At 34.7% G+C, this 19,424-nt stretch overlaps 1 protein-coding gene across 1 annotated transcript; it reads left to right on the top strand.

Annotated features, from left to right (window-relative positions):
• Nucleotides 1–3,822: 3,822 nt before the first annotated feature.
• Nucleotides 3,823–17,602, top strand: LOC148945458 (uncharacterized). The gene is made up of 6 exons (XM_089099212.1): nucleotides 3,823–3,919; nucleotides 6,043–6,091; nucleotides 8,024–8,141; nucleotides 10,707–10,778; nucleotides 13,539–15,434; nucleotides 17,318–17,602. Exons 1-6 carry the CDS (start codon nucleotides 3,896–3,898, stop codon nucleotides 17,499–17,501), a joined length of 2,343 nt encoding a protein of 780 aa, XP_088955338.1. The 5' UTR covers nucleotides 3,823–3,895; the 3' UTR covers nucleotides 17,502–17,602.
• Nucleotides 17,603–19,424: the final 1,822 nt, after the last annotated feature.

Here is a 19,424-nt window from a genome sequence, read left to right as displayed (position 1 = left end):
TGCTTTTTTTTAGTTTAATATTCGCATAACAATGATTCGAAGCTTATGATCATCCTTGATGAAGTGTACCCCTTTAGATATTTCTCAGAAGAGGGTTTATCTGAAATGCCAAAAATAAACTATAGGGCGGAGTCTTCATTTCCAAAAATTTTCTACCAACTATTTCTGATTCTCTTAAAGTTATGAAGATTAAACTCTTGGGAGTTCCTATTACCAGTGATTTAAAATGGGAAGCAAGCACATCTATTCGCCCAATTCTGGAATATTTTGATCCTGTATGGCATTTTGTAGTGGCGGATGAGCAAAACACCAGGCTCGAAAGAGTTCAGAAAAGAGCTCTAATGATAGTATCTACGCAGGCAGACATGTCGTATGAAGGGCTACTGACAAAGTTTTAAATGAAACCTCTGAAAAGAAGAAAAGGGATACTTTGCATGGACTTCGGAAGAAAATATCTGATCCACAATCCACAAAACCCCTGTCCCCCCTTAATCCACAACAAAACGACTCCCGCGCAGGGTTGCAATATTTTTTTTAGAAACCTCTGCCGTTATGCTGTGCCCATCAGCGGTTAGCGAAAAGTTTTATACCTAGTTTTGTAAAAATTTATAATGAAAATCAGGACGATTCATTAATGTTTTTTTTTTATGTATTTGCTTTTTAATGTAACTATACCAGAGAAATTTCGCACTCCCATGAAAATTTTGGTGAAAATATAAAGTTTATCTATCTATCTATCTATCTAAGTTCCCCGAACACACTTTGTTTTAGAGGTATACTCCCCATAGACGCTGGCAGGGAGATTATGCGAAACGTTAGCCTGAGAAATAAGAATACATTAAAATGTGTATTAATAAAACGATGACAAATAGTTACAGTTAAATCTTGATAAAAACAAAATCTGATGGTAGCACTTGCCCCCTCCCCAGCCTAGGAAATTTATTAGCGGTTACCCCCTCCCCATAATTCTTCTTTTATGCAGGTAAGAATTTGAGTATAACCTTGTATGTGGCACACAAAATTTGTTTTCGCACTAAGATACAAGCAACCATCCCGAAGCACCAATATTGTGTGCTTGATCAGAAAAAATTCCTGTGAACAAGGAAGGGTTAGAAGCAATTTTCTAACCCTAATACAAAATACAAAAGCACCTTTTCCCAATACAAAAGCACCTTTTCCCAATACAAAATACAAAAGCACCTTTTCCCAAACGGCTATTGGCAAATGAAGATTTGCATAAATTTACAAATAAGATCAAGAACAGCCCCTAAAAGGACCTAGACCTTGATTAAAATTATTTAATGAAATTCAACATTTAGGAAAACTTCAAACCCACTGCAAAGTAGGAAATTTCTATTCTAAGATATTCAAGAAGACGGTCACCCGTGAGCGCTTTTTCTGCTGGGGCAACCATATCGAACCAGTACTTGCAGATTATTGAAAGAACGTTAGTTCGAATGAACATTTACAGATCTAGTGCCCTCTTTATTAACAAAAGAAATCAGGCCACAATAAAGCGCTGCGTTCTAACATTTTGGCCTGTGAAGCACTATTTTTGGCCATAAATGCTATCGGCCAAAAGGCAAAAATATTACCGAGAATACATTCTGAGAAGCATTGGAAGAGCAGTCATATAACCTCCTAGTCTCAAAACTCTTATTGGCGTGCGATATACAGGGTTGTCCTGAAGCTCATTTTATTAGGGGGGGGGGGTCTTCATAAATTTTTACCGAATCGCTACCTGATTTATGCCGAATTTTCTGCAGAAATCAAGAGTTTCGCTAAATTTCGGCCGATTTTGCAAAATTAAAGCTGGAGGGTGTGCCCCCCCCCACCTCGGGACGCCCCTGGCGATATGCCATTCTTCCCTAGACATACATGTTGTTCATAGAAAAAGAACCTTTGCAACAAACTTTTTATGCAATAAAACTAAAGGACAAAGAGTATCTTATAGCTCCAAACCATATATTTGGGTGTAAGATAAAGATTTTTTTTATAGGGAAGGACATGCTTAGGCCTCAAAAACTGTTTTAAGGTCAGGTTTTTAGGCTCTATAAATATATATATACATATATATATATATATATATATATATATATATATATATATATATATATATATATATATATATATATATATATATATATATATATATATATATATATATATATATATATATATATATATATATATATATATATATATATATATATATATATATATATATATATATATATATATATATATATATATATATATATATATATATATATATATATATATATATATATATATATATAAATATAGAAGTCTTTTTCTTGAGCCCTTTATTTAGAGGGTGAGGTTTTGAGGGAGCGATAGCTCTTCTCATATTGAGAATAACCCTGTGTATGGTATTAAAAACTGAGAAAAAGTTTAATGAAGATAGGAAGATTTTGCAAATGAACGTATTTTTTTTTGTTAGAAATGTAAAACTTTAGCGTAAAGAGCGGTTTAATTAGGAGGAAATAACCTCCATAATAAACGGGCTGATTTCTTTTCGGTTAAAGTTTTAAGGTCAATATTTACTTTCATTTAAAGATACTTGTTTTCTTTATTTATTTAACATCATACAAGGTGACATTTGAAATTCAGCACAACCATCAAACAAATGTTCAGGAGTAAATTAGATCGTGATCAGCACAAATAAATATAAGAGTTTGTATTATTATGAAAAAATAGTAGGCTAATGAAGTTATAACCAACAACAAAAGTGAAACATCAAAATAAAATTTCTGCATAAGAGAAACCCATATGACTAAGCCCAGAGGAAACAATTCACATACTAGAGACTTAACCGTTTAACTTGATTAATATCGAAAATTCATAGAAACAGACAACTGTTAAGATTATAGCTCTTTCATTATGTTATGCTACTGGGCTGACGCCTGACCTCTGACTGGTCTTGTGGTAGCCTACTGTAGTAAGTTTTTCTAACGCTCATCATAAAATGAAAAACAAGGAAATAAAGCAAGAAACACAGAAGATAAATTACAAATATTTCGCCTGTAGATAAGGCGGCCTTAGCGCAAAAAGAGGGGAAAAAAAACAGGGAAAAGAACAAAACAATAAGGCCGGACAAAAACAAGACTTTAAACCCTTATAACATCAAAGAAACTACGAGAAATTACAAAAAAAAGCGAAACGAAGAAAAAAGGTTCCAAAAATGAAAAATTTATTATTGAGGGGGAAAGGGGACTCCCCCAGGAAATCAAAATGTGCAAATAGTTGGAAATAGTACAATGAACGGAAAAAATTGTCAAAAGTTTTGCAAAAATAGCTTTGGTGCACTAACCCCCCCCCTCCTCAAACCCAAAAAAGCTTAGCAAAATCTTGAAATGTATAGAGGGATGTAGCCTCTTGAAGTTGGACAAATTAGTTCATCGTCATTAATAACAGGTATAAAGGATAAATGTTTTTTTCTTCTCCTGGAACCTTTGCTAAGCAAGTTCAGATCTCTAAAACTATACTTCTAAAATAAAAACTGATTATATTGAACGAATATATTCATGCTCATACTAGGGGGAGAGGGAAAGAAAGAAGTTCCTAAACACCTTTATCTGCGCCAGTATCGAGGCAGTTATTAGCATAGGTTAGTAAACGCATAGAATGCTGATAACCAGTAGATTCGCTCAAACATAGTTTGTAGGACAGGAGAAGAGAAATTTTCAATGAACAACTTTACTATACAATCTGGTAGAGTGGATTCCCGTTTTCAGGGTCGGCGAAAATTCTGTATACCTTGCAGCGGATATAGCGTCATGACCACTTTTAATTCACATATGAATCCAACTTTTTGAGCTATATAATACATCGTCAAAAATCAACTTCATCACAGTTTCTACAGAAGTGTACAATGGTGAACATGAGAATGAGAGCGGTACGAATATTGTGATATTTATTACTTCTTTGTTAAGGATACTGTTTCTTAATGTGCCAGTGTTTTATGTGCCTTCAGAGAAACACTCAACCTCATGCCTGTTTCATTTTGCTTCTTAAAGCAGTGAAGTGCTCAAAATTGAGGATCTGCGCTCTTGTCTATTTTGACCCTCGTGCAGTCTCTATGTCTTATGACCGCTGACTTAGGAGGAGGGAGGGGGGCGTTTCCGTTATTAGAGCTACTGTTTCTGAATATGAAGCAGCATCATTTTTTAAGACAGACACTCACAAAGGGGTGAGGGAGGGGGTCTTTTTTATTGTTAAAGCTACTGTTTCTGAATATAAAGCAGTATAATTTTAAGAGGTTGGTAACAGATGGGCTTTTTGGTGACTTTCAGGGTAAAAATTTAGAATTGTGGCACCTGATAAGGAGACATGTTAAGAAAACAATTCTTACTTTAAAATATGTATAGTGATCCTAGTTAACATATTATCCAGGGGGAGAACCTTTATCATCAAGCCTGTCCTCTAAAAATCCTTCTATTTTTACCAAAATTTTAATTACTAGTTATAGTAATAGTGTTGAATAGAGGTAGTAATATATCTCAGCGTGGTGGTTTTTGGAAACTTTTTCTTTTAAGCTGGAAAAAGAAGGATTTTTAGAGGAAAGACTTGATGATAAAGGTTCTCCCCTTGGATAATATGTTAACAAGGATCATTATACATATTTTAAAGTAAGAATTGTTTTCTTAACACGTCTCCTTATCAGGTGCCACAATTCTAAATTTTTACCTTTTTGAGAGGTTGGATGTTCAACTTTTTATCCAATCAATAAGACAGTCCACTTGTCTATATTCACCTGTTATATCTTATGACCTTTTTCATCATTCCATACAGGAATGGTGAAATGAATATGACCATTCCATACAGTGAAATGAAATGAATATGGACATTCTACACAGGTACGAAAGCAGGGAAATGCTCCTCCACCGCTAAGGATACTGTTCCTGTTTACAGAACAGTGAGAGCCGATTGACAACGAATTAGTTTAAACATTTAAATTTCCATAATTTAATCAAATTATCCTGTTTTCCAATGAAAAGTCTATCTTTTTGTGCAGTCAAAGAGAAGCTCAGCCCGTATTTTTGTCTCACAGCCTGTACTACTGGAGCATTATTTCAGCTGGGCCACTACGTAAAGAAGGGGACCACTCCCCCCTAAATCTTAAGATCGTTTAATTTTTCCTTAGATCTTCGAAATTTTCAAAAAAAATGTTTTGTTTTTGCATTTTTTCGAATGTATGCTTTACCCAAAATAAAGCTCTTCCCCTAAAACTATACCCCGTGTGTGTATTTGAATACAGCCTAGTCTGATCTCTGTTTTTTAATATGCGGCCAACGTAATAATTCCTTATTGAATGGAAGTCTAAAACTAAAAGTGATTGGAATATTTTATTATAGAATGCTTTTGACGAGTTATTTAAATGCTCTAATCGACTTGAATTGTTTTTATTTTAGACGTTTCCCAAGGGACCGTAAAAAAGTACATCATCTGAAAAAAACACCGTACACAACTGAACTAGTAATCAAACTTAATTAGATTTTGCTCAAGTCTTTTTGTAAATTATTTTTTATCTATATCTCTTCGATTTCATGTAAAAATTATGATCTTAGCGCTCAATTAGATTAACTTTCTCTGACATGGATTAGAACTTATTATTAAGTTTAAAAAAAAAGAACAAAAAATATGATGAACGATTTGGAGATTACTCAGTAGAGAATATTCAATTTTTAGCTCCCTGTCCAAAATAGTGTTCTTTGATGGGGTATATTTGCACAATTTTATTCTGATGTAAATGGGAGGTAAGTTTAAACTTTACCCCCCCCCCTAATGTAGAAATATATACCCTGAATTGGCATATATAGGGGGGGGCTAAAATTTCTTTCCGATAGAAATAATTATTATATTCGTAATCAACATAAAAAAGGCATCGAATGGTATATTCCCTTTAGTTGTTACTCAATAATATGATTTGGTAAATATTTACCTTTTATCTAAATATTAATTTATGTTATACACCTAATATTTTTTCTACATTTATCCTAATTTATTCTTTTATTTCAGACTTTGGTTTTAAGCCTTTTTGTCGCGTCAGCTCTTGCTGCACCGAAACGTAAGTCATTATTTTTTCCTTCTTCTGTAGTTTTTTTTTATTCTATTAGATTTGCATTACTTATATTTCTTTATCCTTATTTTCCACCAATACTTGCCTATTTTTATCTTTTGCTTTTTAACATTTTATTTTACCTTTCTTTTATAAATATTAATGTTTCATTTTTGTATATAAAAATCTTGCACTTGGTAATAGAATAGCTTTCAGTATATAGTTGGGTGCCCTGTTGTAGTATAGTGGATTGCTACTCTGCTTGGCAATGCGGGGTTCGATCCCCGCCGCAGCCAGGTTGGGAAACCGTTTTCTATATGTCCTTGTAAATAAGACCCAGCAACTGAAACGTGGAATCGACGCCCAGGAGCCCCATGCGTCATAACTCGAGAGGATTTTTACTCTTTTACATAGTGGGGCAGATTTTTGCTACAACTGTTGAAAAATCAGATATAATTTTCATTGTCCTTGGTATTTAAAATCTGGTCAGTGGGATAAAAACTGTATCCTATTATATCGTACAATATTATTTTGAGAAATAGAAACTTTTTACCATTAAAGCTATTCGGTTTTATGACTAGGTTCCACTAGAATTTCTTTGAATTATAAATTTTTTAGATTTTCAGTTATAATCCCACCAGGAATTCCATAAATTATGAATTTTATTGATTTAAAGTTATAGTTATGGACTTTCAGTCTTAGCTCGTAGTTTTTAGTTTTAATTATAGTTTCGGTTTTGTTATTTAAGCTATAGATTTTGAGTCTATATTAATCACCTTAAAAATTTAATTATAAAATTCTTCCCTCGTGTCACTTAAAATTGAAGTAGGTATTTTTGACTCTTAAACTGAAAAAAAAATTGCACTAGATCAGGCACAAATGTAGCAATTTTGTTTTTGGGATACCCTACTAGGAAGCGGGATCAATCTGACTACATCTAAATAGAAATAAATGGGTGCGCCCCTTCATTAATTTAAGACTGGTTGTTGTGCGCCATTTATTATGAATTGTTTTTTTATTCAACAAATAATGTTAATATTTTTCACTATATCATGCTATTTATAAACCAATGTTGGATCCAAAAGCAGCTCAACAATACGAATCAATAAATGCTATACGCTGAATTAAAAATAAGCTTCATATTGTTGCCTATAGGAACGAAAACAAATAAACACTAGTCGTGTTTTCCAACCATGTTTCATTATGACTCCCTTTAGTCACGGAATTTTTTAACTAAATGTGTCTCTTGTGTTAAGGCAATAATTAATAGGTTGTTTTTAACAAAAGAACTTTTTCTGGAGATTTAGGGAGGAGGAGTATGCCGACACACACATACAAATATTTTTAAGGAGACCTTTTTTTTAACACCCCCTCAGTAAGGTGCGCATCAATTAACTTCATAATACAAAAAAAGGAAGTTCCTTAATACCAGTTATGTGGTTCATTATATATTTTTTTACCTTTTTAATTCTATGCTTTATTTTTTATTCTATTACAGTCCAGCATTGAATTATGGTATTATTTTGGGATGTTGTTTTAAGACAGTGCATTTTTTTTTAAGAAAGATATAAATTCGGCATTCTTTTCATGTGAAAGATGTTTTAAAATATTTTCTTATGTATAGGCTTATATATATGTATGTAATTAATATAATTAGAAATAGCTATTCGCAAGGAAAATAATATAGTCATGTTTGCACTTCTTGGCTGGTAATCTGTCTCTAGAAGGTCATTTTTAAAGGGGGAGTAAATGTTGTCAACCCTCCCTAGATGCCTACACAGTGGGTAAGTGGGCTCCCTCTGCATCCAAAATTGTTCTTTCTAAAACACAAAAAGTTCTTTTAAAGGACAGAAGAATCAACAATTCACCAATGGAATTTAAAGTGCAAATGTTGATAATTTAGTTTGTAGACTTTCAATTTTATCACAATTATCCTTTCAGCTGACGGCCATGGTCACGGACATCATCATCATCATGATCATGGAGCATCAAGTTCAAGTGCATATTCTTCTGTAGGAAGCTTACCCTTAGCTACTAGTTACGGTGGCGCCTCCCAAGGGTAAGTATTTCTTTTTTCGTTATGGCTTTGGATTTCTTGAAATTCAAAAAAGAAACCCTAAATTAACGTTGTTATAAGTAAAATTTTTCGGCCTGGTCTAAGTCTATTCAATTTGTTTGCAAGTTTTTGTTTGTTCATCTTACTCTCTCTGCTTCTTGACATGAGAGTTGACTCGAATTATAAAACGAAAGGTTTCCAGATTCTTTATTAAATAATTTAAATTAAATTCGTAGTCGATCATCATCTTTGACATAAAAAAAATTAGTCATTGTCTAATGTTTTGTTCTTCTTGATTCTCTAGCTAGAAAAATACAACAATTCCATTTGTCTTCAAGAAATCCAGATTAGGGATTTTTTGGCAAAACTATTCTGCCAGCTTCTTGGCAATCCGTCCGATGTCAAACAAAGAGCAGTGCAAATCCAAGTCTAACTTTTAATTGGATCATAAGGAAAAAACTTTCAAAAATAATTATGTTAATAGTTCCATTTAAAGAAAGAACTATTTATATTTCAGACTCGAGTAATAACCCGCCAAATACCTATTTTAAAAACAACTCCAGCAGTATATGAATTTTAGTCTTTGCAAGGTTATGGAGCATGTAGTTCTAATCTCATTTAGTTTAAATCTTGCAAAAAAAAGATATATTGAATTGTTCAAATATTCGTAGCCTTGTGCCGTGTCGTAGTATCTTTTAAAAAATACAGATATATTGTCCAAACTTACTCTCTTACTTGGGCCTTTGGTTTATCTTTTAGTTTTTTTTCCATCCAAAAAATGTTTATAATAAATAATAAACCAACTATTTTGAGAGCATGATTTTCCTTCTAAAAATTTTTACCAATATTTTCAAATTTTTTTTTTCAATTTTTTATTTTTTCAAAATTTAACAGATTGGAAAACAAGTTGGCTGTCTAAAAGTAAAACTCATTCTGTACACAATTAATATTACTAGTCTGATAAAATAATCCATATTTACACCTTCACCCCACCCTTGATCAGAGCTTTCAAAACAAGGCAATGTAGTTTCTGAAAATCATTTTGAATGAAACCATCAAAATATCAGAACTGGTTTTGTAAGAAAGGAGAGAGTAATCAAATTAGCGCTTGAAATTACAAAATGATTGATTCCAAGATGTTCCAGTTATTACATAAGAGAAATCATTCTAGACTGGTTTTACTAAGGTCATTATTATTTGACGATACAAAAAGGTGTGGCTATGAGAGAAAGGGAAACTTAGCTATCGTTAATGCGTTCTCATCATTCCAAGGACGTTCATTTATTTTGTTTCCTTAAGTTACTATTAGAAATAACATAATTTTCTGATATGCAAAATGATTGGTAACATTTTTAAGTATATCAATACGATAGTGTACTCCACAATTTAAATCACTCCGGTATTTTTCGAAAAAAAAACTTTAATAAAACGTTGGACACTACAAATTTTTCTCATCAAATTTACTACATTGACTGAGAATTTATATTCTACATATAGTAAATTTAATTCCCTACCCATATGGGGAACAATAACAATATTTACACAAAGTATATTTTTTTAAATGGTTTTAATTTTATGTTATTCTGAATTTGGACATAAAAACCTCCTCCCGAATGCTAAGTGCCCATCCTCTTGACAATTATTATTAAGAATCCCTAATAATTTACACTATACACTCTTATGATCAATAGTTGTTAAATTAATTGGGACAGCTTCTGCCGAGAATTTGATTTCTGTGGTTCCAGTCAGCAGTTACCATATTCAGTAATTTATTTAATCTTTTGTTTGAACACAAAGTTTTGGTATTAATTAAATATACACATTTCGTAATAATAAAACGGTAGGCTACTGTTGTTTTAGCTGAAACCCATGCAAGAAGTGAAGTTTGGTTAATGCTAATGAAATAAAACAAAATAGCACGCAAAAAGTCCAGTTTGGTTAATGCTAATGAAATAAAACAAAATATGATGAAAATATAATAGCATAGAAGCGAATTTGGGCTATATAATTGCACATTAGGGGGGTGGGGGGTAAAGCGTAGCATATATTAAATACGTAACCTGACCTAACCTAGGTAACTTTTTCCCCCTAAACCCCAAAAACAAAAGTTTAAATATTGTAAACGCAGTGACAAACCACGGTTTGCAATCCAATTCTCTATTGAAAGAAACCTGTTTGACTAGTTTCTTAAGCATCTTCCGTATACAATATATCACGTGGGTTCCAGCTAATTGACAAGTACCGAAACAAATTTTGGCCATATATTTGCACATTAGGGGGGGGTAAAGTGTAGCATATATTAAACACGTAACTTAACCTAGGTACCTTTCCCCCCCCTAGACCCCAAAAAAACAAAAGTTTAAATATTGTAAACGCAATGACAAACAACGGTTTGCAATCCATTTCTCTATTGAAAGAAACCCGTTTGACTAGTTTCTTAAGTATCTTCCCTATATAATATATCGCATGGGTTCCAGCTAATACAACAGTACCAATAAAATTACTATTAATGATGCACAGTAGTAAAATTTTATTGAATAAGTAATTGATATTCAACATTTTTTTTAGACAATATTCTGCTCCCGCCCCAGTTGCTGAAGCTGCTCCCGTTTACATTCCTCAACAGCAATCTGGAGGAGGGTGAGTTTTTACTTTTTTATTTCTGCAAGGACAAATAAGTACCATCATAGTGTTTGAATTAGTTAATAAGAAGTGGACACAACCCCGTATTTCTTAAGTATAGTTAGGAATAACCGGGAAATTAATTTTTAATTAAAAAACATTCATATGCAGTTATACAGTTTTTAATAGTAGCAGGTACCAAAACAAAAAATAAAGGTACTTACGTATTATACCGACCACACTCAGGAAGTGAAGCTAGGTTAATCATAATGAAATATACCAAAATATGATGAAAATATAATACTTCAGTAAGAAAACTATGGAAACCCCAATAGAGAATAATGGAAAGCAGGCTGCTTAGAACGCATTATATTAAATAACTAACCTAACCAACTCTATATATTGAATATCTAGTTGACTGGAAAACTGGAGAGTGTAAAAAGTGTTAACAGAAATTATTAAATGCTTTTAGCTTAAAACTCTGTTGCCTTAATTAGCATTTCGAGCGTACTTATCTAATGACAAAACTCTTATGATCTGTGGTCTAGATCGAATGAGTGAATTCTACGATATCGGGTTTAAAAACAGTGATCAAACAGTTAAAAATGCAAGACAAGGGAAAAGTGGGGCTTGCCCTCCTAAAATCTTAGAAACCTTCCTATGATTTGAAGTATTTTGGACTCCGTCTACAAAATTATGGTACTTTAATTTTAGCTTGAACACTCAAAAAAAAGGGGGGGTGTGTGTCTTAATGAGCTATGTATTAATAAAATTATTCCAGGTGGAAGGATACTGTCAGAAAGAAAATTGAATTTTTGTATGAAATTTTAATTTTATTTGCCTTACTTTTCCTTCTGTATTTAAGGGCTGAATACCCTCTGTGTAATTATATCAATGCACTATTTTACAGTTCCTTGGTGGCTAATGGATGGGGGCATCTTTTAATTCCACCGTTGAAGAAATTGACTTGATTCTTATTTTGGGGACAAATCTTTCAATGAAATTGGTCGTCTCAGTAAACAACTAATTTGACCTAAATATTAGATCAACAATTTTCTTTTCCACGTAATTCCCACCTTTAGAATTCCTTACGTAGTACATATGATTACTGTTTAAGGCTAAGTTAAATTTAAAATATCGTTCGTTTTATCCGTTTTTACTGGCATTGTTATGAAGTAAGAATCAAAATGTAATTTTAGGATGTAAAGAGGGAGGCTTTGAAGAGATTGGGATGGAGGAAGGGCGTAGGTAGGAGTGTTGGATTAAGGTGGCTTGGTACTACAGTTAGTTATTAGCAGTAGCAATATTTATGATGGAACAGCAACGTAGCCTACGCTTAGCTTTTATTTAATATAGTCTGCCGTTTAGTAACAATGCTGTTGAACTATTACTTATACCCTCAATCCTAAGAGAGAAAAATAAACTTATAAAAGTAAATTAGGAGTTTGCCAGTCTCTCTGACCTTGACATAATAAATGTTTATTTTGTCTCGAGTTTCCTAAGGGGAAAAATATAACCCTTCGGAATAAATAGGTCCCCTTTACTAGAAATTATTTGTGACTTAGCTACCAACCCATCATCCACCTGAAACACAGATCAATAAAGCCAATTCCTTTCTTTTTATAAATTCTTTAGATCAAGCTACGTTTTCATTTAAAAGCCATTAACAAATCAGAAAGAAAAAATATATAAATGGCTATAATTTGGATCTATTTTTTATTTTTGTACGGTTCGAAATGTCTTTTAATTCATCTGCACGTCGCTAGTGCCTGGTATTTATTGACCCTTTCCAGGTTTTTGTGGAAATCTAAATTATGATCTTCCAGCTTGTATTGATGATTTTCTCTTGTTGTTAAGTTTAGTTTGTATTCATTGTTAAGGGAAAAAATCTTAAACATTGTGAATAAATGTCTAAACAAAAGTCTTAAAATGTTTGATGAAAATACGGCTCTTACTCATTGTTTATTTATGGACATATTTACTTTAGAGTTGTAACACAAATCACAAACTGGATGGTTCTCTTATCTATGATGGCCAGTATATATATATATATATATATATATATATATATATATATATATATATATATATATATATATATATATATATATATATATTTGGTTATGAGCTAGGATTTATTATAATTGTGACGATACTAAAACGATTAAATTTAGCCATATTTTAGGATGATAGAACTGTGTTTAAAAAGAATAGCTTATCCAGGAAAAGCGATGACATATTGGGATTCAGTATCACAAAACATATTAGCCAAATGTACTGCAAAATCATAACTATACACGAACTAATTATTTTGTAACTTTACATCACTGATATGTAGAGTGATTTAACGGTAAACTTAAGTCTGGATAATAGTGCTATTCTTCAAAAAGTATTACGGATGCAGATAAATGATTTTTACATGTTTTCCTTTTCAAATCTTTTTTTTGTAGCTTTTCTTTTGCTAATAATTTACTATATTTCGAATATTTTACAGGTTCTGTAAACGGTAGATTCTTTTGATACAAAAATATTTTTTAAATAGGCTTTTTTTTGCTAATTAAGCCTTTTTTTAATCTCGTACTAGTCAAATCATTGAAAAACTCCAAGAAGGCTGTAAGCCTAAATAGTAAAAATTATTTTGTTCAAAGGCATATGTTTATGGGGTGAACATTTAAACTTTGAGTTTTCATAGCAAAAAATTCACAGTTGAACCAAACGGGGTAACATACATCTAAATATAATGACATTATAAGTTTTAAATTTTTTTTATCTTTTTAGTGATTATGGGGCATCTGCTGCTTTACCTGCAGCCCCATCTTATGACGCTCCAGCAGCACCAGCAGCACCTGTATCTTATGGTGCACCGGCTCCTGCTCCAGCTGCTGCATCGTATGCTGCTCCTGTTGCACAATCTTATGACGCCCCAGCAGCAGCATCCTATTCTGCACAAGCAGCTCCCGCTGCTAATTCCTATGCTGAGCCAGCCACTGCTTCTTATTCTGCTCCTGCAGTCCAGTCTTACTCTGCACCAGCACCACAGCAATCTTACTCTGCGCCTGCTCCACAGCAGTCTTACGCTGAACCTGCTCCTCAGCAATCTTATTCCGCACCTACTCCACAGCAGTCTTACGCCGAACCTGCTCCTCAGCAATCTTATTCTGCACCTGCTCCACAGCAGTCCTATTCCGCACCTGCTCCACAGCAGTCTTATGCTGAACCGGCTCCTCAGCAATCTTATTCTGCACCTGCTCCACATCAGTCCTATTCTGAGCCTGCTCCACAGCAGTCCTATTCTGCACCTGCTCCACAGCAGTCTTACGCCGAACCTGCTCCTCAGCAATCTTATTCTGCACCTGCAGCAGAACAGTCTTATTCTGCACCTGTTCAACAGCAATCTTACTCTGCACCCGCTCAACAGCAGTCTTATTCTGCACCAGCTCCACAGCAGTCTTATTCTGCACCTGCTGCTCAACAATCTTACTCAGCACCCGCAGCAGCTCCGTCTTATTCAGCGCCAGCAGCAGCTCCAGCATACTCTGCACCAGCTCCTGTTGCGGCTCCAGCTTATTCAGCACCTGCTCCACAGCAGTCTTATTCCGCACCAGCTCCACAACAGTCTTATTCTGCCCCTGCTCCACAACAATCTTATTCTGCACCTGCTGCTCAACAATCCTACTCAGCACCTGCAGCAGCTTCATCCTATTCAGCACCAGCAGCAGCTCCAGCATACTCTGCACCAGCTCCTGTTGCGACTCCAGCTTATTCGGCACCTGCTCCAGAGCAGTCTTATTCCGCACCAGCACCACAGCAGTCTTATTCTGCACCTGCTCCACAACAATCTTATTCTGCACCTGCTGCTCAACAATCTTATTCAGTACCTGCAGCAGCTCCATCCTATTCAGCCCCAGCAGCAGCTCCAGCATACTCTGCACCAGCTCCAGTCGCTGCTCCATCTTATTCGGCCCCAGCACCAACATATTCTGCACCAGCTCCAACGTATCCTGCTCCTGCTGCTCAACAGTCTTATTCTGCACCTGTTCAACAGCAATCTTACTCTGCACCCGCTCAACAGCAGTCCTATTCCGCACCAGCTCAACAGCAGTCTTATTCTGCACCTGCCGTTCAACAATCTTACTCAGCACCCGCAGCAGCTCCATCCTATTCAGCCCAAGCAGCTTCAGCATACTCCGCACCAGCTCCGGTTGCTGCTCCATCTTATTCGGCACCTGCACCATCTTATTCTGCACCAGCTCCTGTTGCTGCACCAGCCTACTCTGCACCTGCACCAGCATATTCTGCTCCAGCTCCAGCATATTCTGCACCTGCTCCGGTGCACCATGCTCCAGCCCCAGTACACCATGCTCCGGCCCCAGTTTATCATGCTCCAGCCCCAGTATACAAAGCTCCAGCACCAGCTTATCATGCTCCAGCCCCAGCTTATCATGCTCCAGCCCCTGCCCCTGCTTATCATGCTCCAGCCCCAGCATATCATGCTCCAGCCCCTGCCCCAGCTTATCATGCTCCAGCCCCAGCTTATCATGCTCCAGCCCCTGCCCCAGCTTATCATGCTCCAGCCCCAGCTTATCATGCTCCAGCCCCTGCCCCAGCTTATCATGCTCCAGCCCCAGTATTTTCAGCTCCTATTTCGTCTTCATATGGAGTTCCCTCTTCAGGGTGAGTGTTTTATTTCTTCCAATTAGTTATTTATTTAATTATTTCTAACCCATCGTACAATACAAAAGTACACAGATACGGAGTACATAGAGAAAACGACAAAAAAAGAATAAGAGAAAGAAAAAAAGAGTGTATTTATGTCCGTTAGACTACCGCAACAATAAGGTAATTCACAAATTTAGCGTTTGTATTGCTAAGCCAAAATTTACAATATACGAGAAACATCAACTAACTCCCCAATAAAAAGAAACTTCTTACAATTGCAACTTAAAACTACATTGAACATTATCCGTATGAACAAGTAAATTGGCTGGAGGAATCAAATACTAAATTGATTGAAGTAATCAATTTACACAACCTACATTTTCCAAAAGAGAACAGGAAGTTAAAACTAGTCTCGGCTTTTTTTTCTGTTATTATCCAACAGTCAATTTTATATAAAAAAAAGATTTCATTAGAATTCCAAAATACTGCTAAATAATTTTCAGATGTAATCTGTTTTTGTTTTATTTTTTTGTAGAAGCAGTCATATGTTTTAAAAATCTTTTGCATGAAGAATTCAAATGAATTTTTAAAATAATTTTAATTTAGTAATCAGCAATACATAAAAGTCCCGTTAAAAATATTGAAACATCTTCATTAAAAGTCGGAATTTTTATTGTTCAGTGTCTTTTTATTTTCTTGAGTTTTGAATATGTATTTAGCTCAACTTAGCCATCATTTCACATGACTAAAAAAATGAAATCCTTTGGGGACAGGCAAAACTCAGCGTTTTATTTTTAGAAATGGGCGCGGGATAAACAACTTCAGAATCGATGTTAAAAAATACGGAATAATGGAAATTAGGAAAAATTATAATGGAAACTAGAGGTTTTATCTGGGTGTGAGAGGGGATGTATTTGGGGTCAAAAGCCACCTTCCCCCTTAATGCACTTATATGGTGCTGATTGCTTTAGGTATTTCAGTTTTTTGCTTGATCAAAGATTATCATCACAAAAAGTTTTTTTTACTACCAACCCTCAAGATTTATTATAACTGCAAACTTTATTTGCTTCCAACAGTTCACAAACTGAGATAAAACTGAAAAAAACTGATATTGCTTTTTTCTGTAGCAGTTAATGATAGTAAAAAAAAGGTATCAAATAATTTCGTGTGTAGGATACATTCCATCTCAGGAAAAGTGGTGACGCATCCGCGAGGATAAGATTGATTTTTCTGTTGCTACGCAGCAAAGGCCTGTAGGCTATAGGGTACCCCTATAGACCATTCGAAAGAGTAAAAAAAATCATGCTTAGTTGTAGAAAATCTCAGTTTCCTACGGAATAGGATAATTCCTTTCCCAATCGCGATCTGTTGCAAATAATGCTTCAATTACCTTGCACTTCGAATTCGAGCTCAAACTTAGCTAAACTAAAAATGTTCAACCCAAAATTATGGTATATTTAAACTATGCGGAAAATTTAGAGTAATTTTAATATCCTACTCTACAATTATCATTCTTGGACAGATTTAAGTGTGATAACCGACAGTAGTGATTTTATTTTTGAAAAAAGGTTATGTTTTATTTAGAGTTTAAGAGGTTATCGAGGTTTTACTTCAAAATTGGCTCTTCTTCAGCTTTAAAAGATATTTCGTAGATCTTTTAATGATTTTGTATAGTCTTTGCATGATTGTCTCAAGTTGATTCCCGGAAAACCACAACCGTTTAATCTTATTTCTGAATTAATACTTTTTGATTTAATATGGATATCTGAAAAAGGAGTTTTATGTGGTAGTAGTTGATTTACAAAATCCAGAGAAAAAATATATCGTTAGTTCTATCTTGTCTTGAATTTTAAGATTAGGATTGTCACCCTTTGCTTATTATTCTCATTTTTTTGTAGTTACGGTGCCCCAAAGAAACTTAAATCTGGATATGGCGTCCCAAAGAAAGGATACGGTGCTCCAAAGAAAGGATACGGTGCCCCAAAGAAAGGATACGGTGCACCCCAGTCAACATACGGTGCTCCAATTTCAACGGGATATGGTGCACCTCAATTACCCCCTGTTGTTGGATACGGTAGATAAGCCGTCATTGCCGATAAGAAATTTAGCACTAGCTGCCTCGCCAAAATATTGTTGTTATAAATATATTTTTTTACTTATAATTAAATCGACATTTTTAATAATTCTTAATCTTGTTCAGTGTTGTTTTCTTTACACAGAAAATAAAGAGAAGGGGCAGTAATACACAAGCTGGACGAATAGTCTAGTGGTATCCATTGCCGCAAACTAGGGTTGGAAGATTTTGTTTTCAAAACCTAGAGACAGTTTGTTGTTGTTTTCAATGCAAATATCAAAAAAGGTATTTTCAAAGAAAAAAGTATTTTTTCAAAATCTAAGAGAGCATAGAATTTTTGGGGGAATATGCCCCCCCAGTCACCCTTCCCCAAATTTACGCCACTGAAAGAGCCTGTAAGACGGCAGTCATGAGAAAAAAAACCTGTGGCTTACTTTTAGGAGTTTAGAGGATTTGACGATTGATTTTATCGGTCTAAGGAAAAATCTTTTACCATTCTCCCCCCAGCCTAAGAGTCGACATCTTCTCACAGCCTTACTATCCCCCAATCCCAACCAAAAAATTCCTGGAAGTGTCAGTTCAATCACACAGCCATAAATGATTGATCGTTGTTGCGCATTGGTACCTCTTCTAATTCCCACTCTACCCCAATACAAATTTTCCTATATTTTCTTGTTAATCCACTAATCGTGACACAAAACAGGGTCGACTGAACAATATATGTATACTATTCCTAAAAATTTATTGAAACCCGCTAGCAGTCAAACGAGAAATTGCTGCTTAGCTCCAGGTACCCGTCGCCCATATGGTGCACGTCAATTACCCCCTGTTGTTGGATACGGTAGATAAGCAGTCATTGCCGATAAGAAAGTCCAACGAGAAATTGCTTCTTAGCTCCGGGTACCCGTCGCCTAACAACATACAATCAAACAGTTCGTGGTAACGAACTGTAAGTAAGGAGCGACACGGCTCAATGGTAACCAAAACTCTAGAAAACGGGTTTTTGATACCAATAGATACAACAAAAGAATCAGAATTCAATTTTGAATTCAAATATATATTTTTCATCAAGTTTAGTCATACCCATCAAAAGTTACGCGCTTCAGAATATTTGGCTGATTTTCGAAAAAAGGGGGAAAGACCCTCTAAAATTTATATAACCTTAATGAAAATCACACCATCATATTCAGCGTATCAGAAAATCCCACTGTAGAGGTTTCAAGCTCCTATGTATGAAAATGTGGAATTTTGCATTTTTTGCCAGAAGAAAGATCACGGATGCGTGTTTATTTATTTTTTATTTTTTCCCCAGGGGTGATCGTATCGACCCAGTCAGTAGTCCAATTAAACAAGTATCGAGAAAGCCATTTAACCAAATAAAAGTAAAATTAATATGCGAATTTTGTTTTAATTATTCATGTACGGTGAGCCAAAATCAAAACCTGCATTAATTAAAAAATGTTCAAAAATTGAAAAAAAAAACAAGTTTTTTTTTAACTGAAAGTAAGGAACGACGTTAAAACTCAAAACGAACAGAAAATATTCCGTATATGAAAGGGACTGTCCCCTCCTCAACGCCTCGCTCTTTACGCTAATGTTTGACTTTCTCACAATTCTTATTTTTTTAAACAATAAAAATACTTTAGCGTAAATTTTGCATTTTGAATTTTGGAAATTTGCATTTTTTGCCAGAAGAAAGATCACGGATGCGTGTTTATTTGTTTTTTTTTTTGTTGTTTTTTTTTGTTGTTGTTTTTTTTCCCAGGGGTGATCGTATCGACCCAGTGGTCCTAGAATATCGTGGGAGGGCTCATTGGAACGGAAATTAAAAGTTCTAGTGCCCTTTTATAGTGAAAAAAAAATGGAGGGCAAATAGGCCCCCTCCCACGCTAATTTTTTCCCAGAGCCACCTGATCAAAATTTTGAGATAT

The sequence above is a fragment of the Artemia sp. Qi Xiang Cuo genome, chromosome 13 (genome assembly GCF_049724085.1).
Source record: "Artemia sp. Qi Xiang Cuo chromosome 13, ASM4972408v1, whole genome shotgun sequence".
NCBI lineage: Eukaryota > Metazoa > Arthropoda > Branchiopoda > Anostraca > Artemiidae > Artemia > Artemia sp. Qi Xiang Cuo.
The sequence above is the reverse complement of the archived record's forward strand: the minus strand, read 5'-3'. Positions and strand labels throughout refer to the sequence as shown.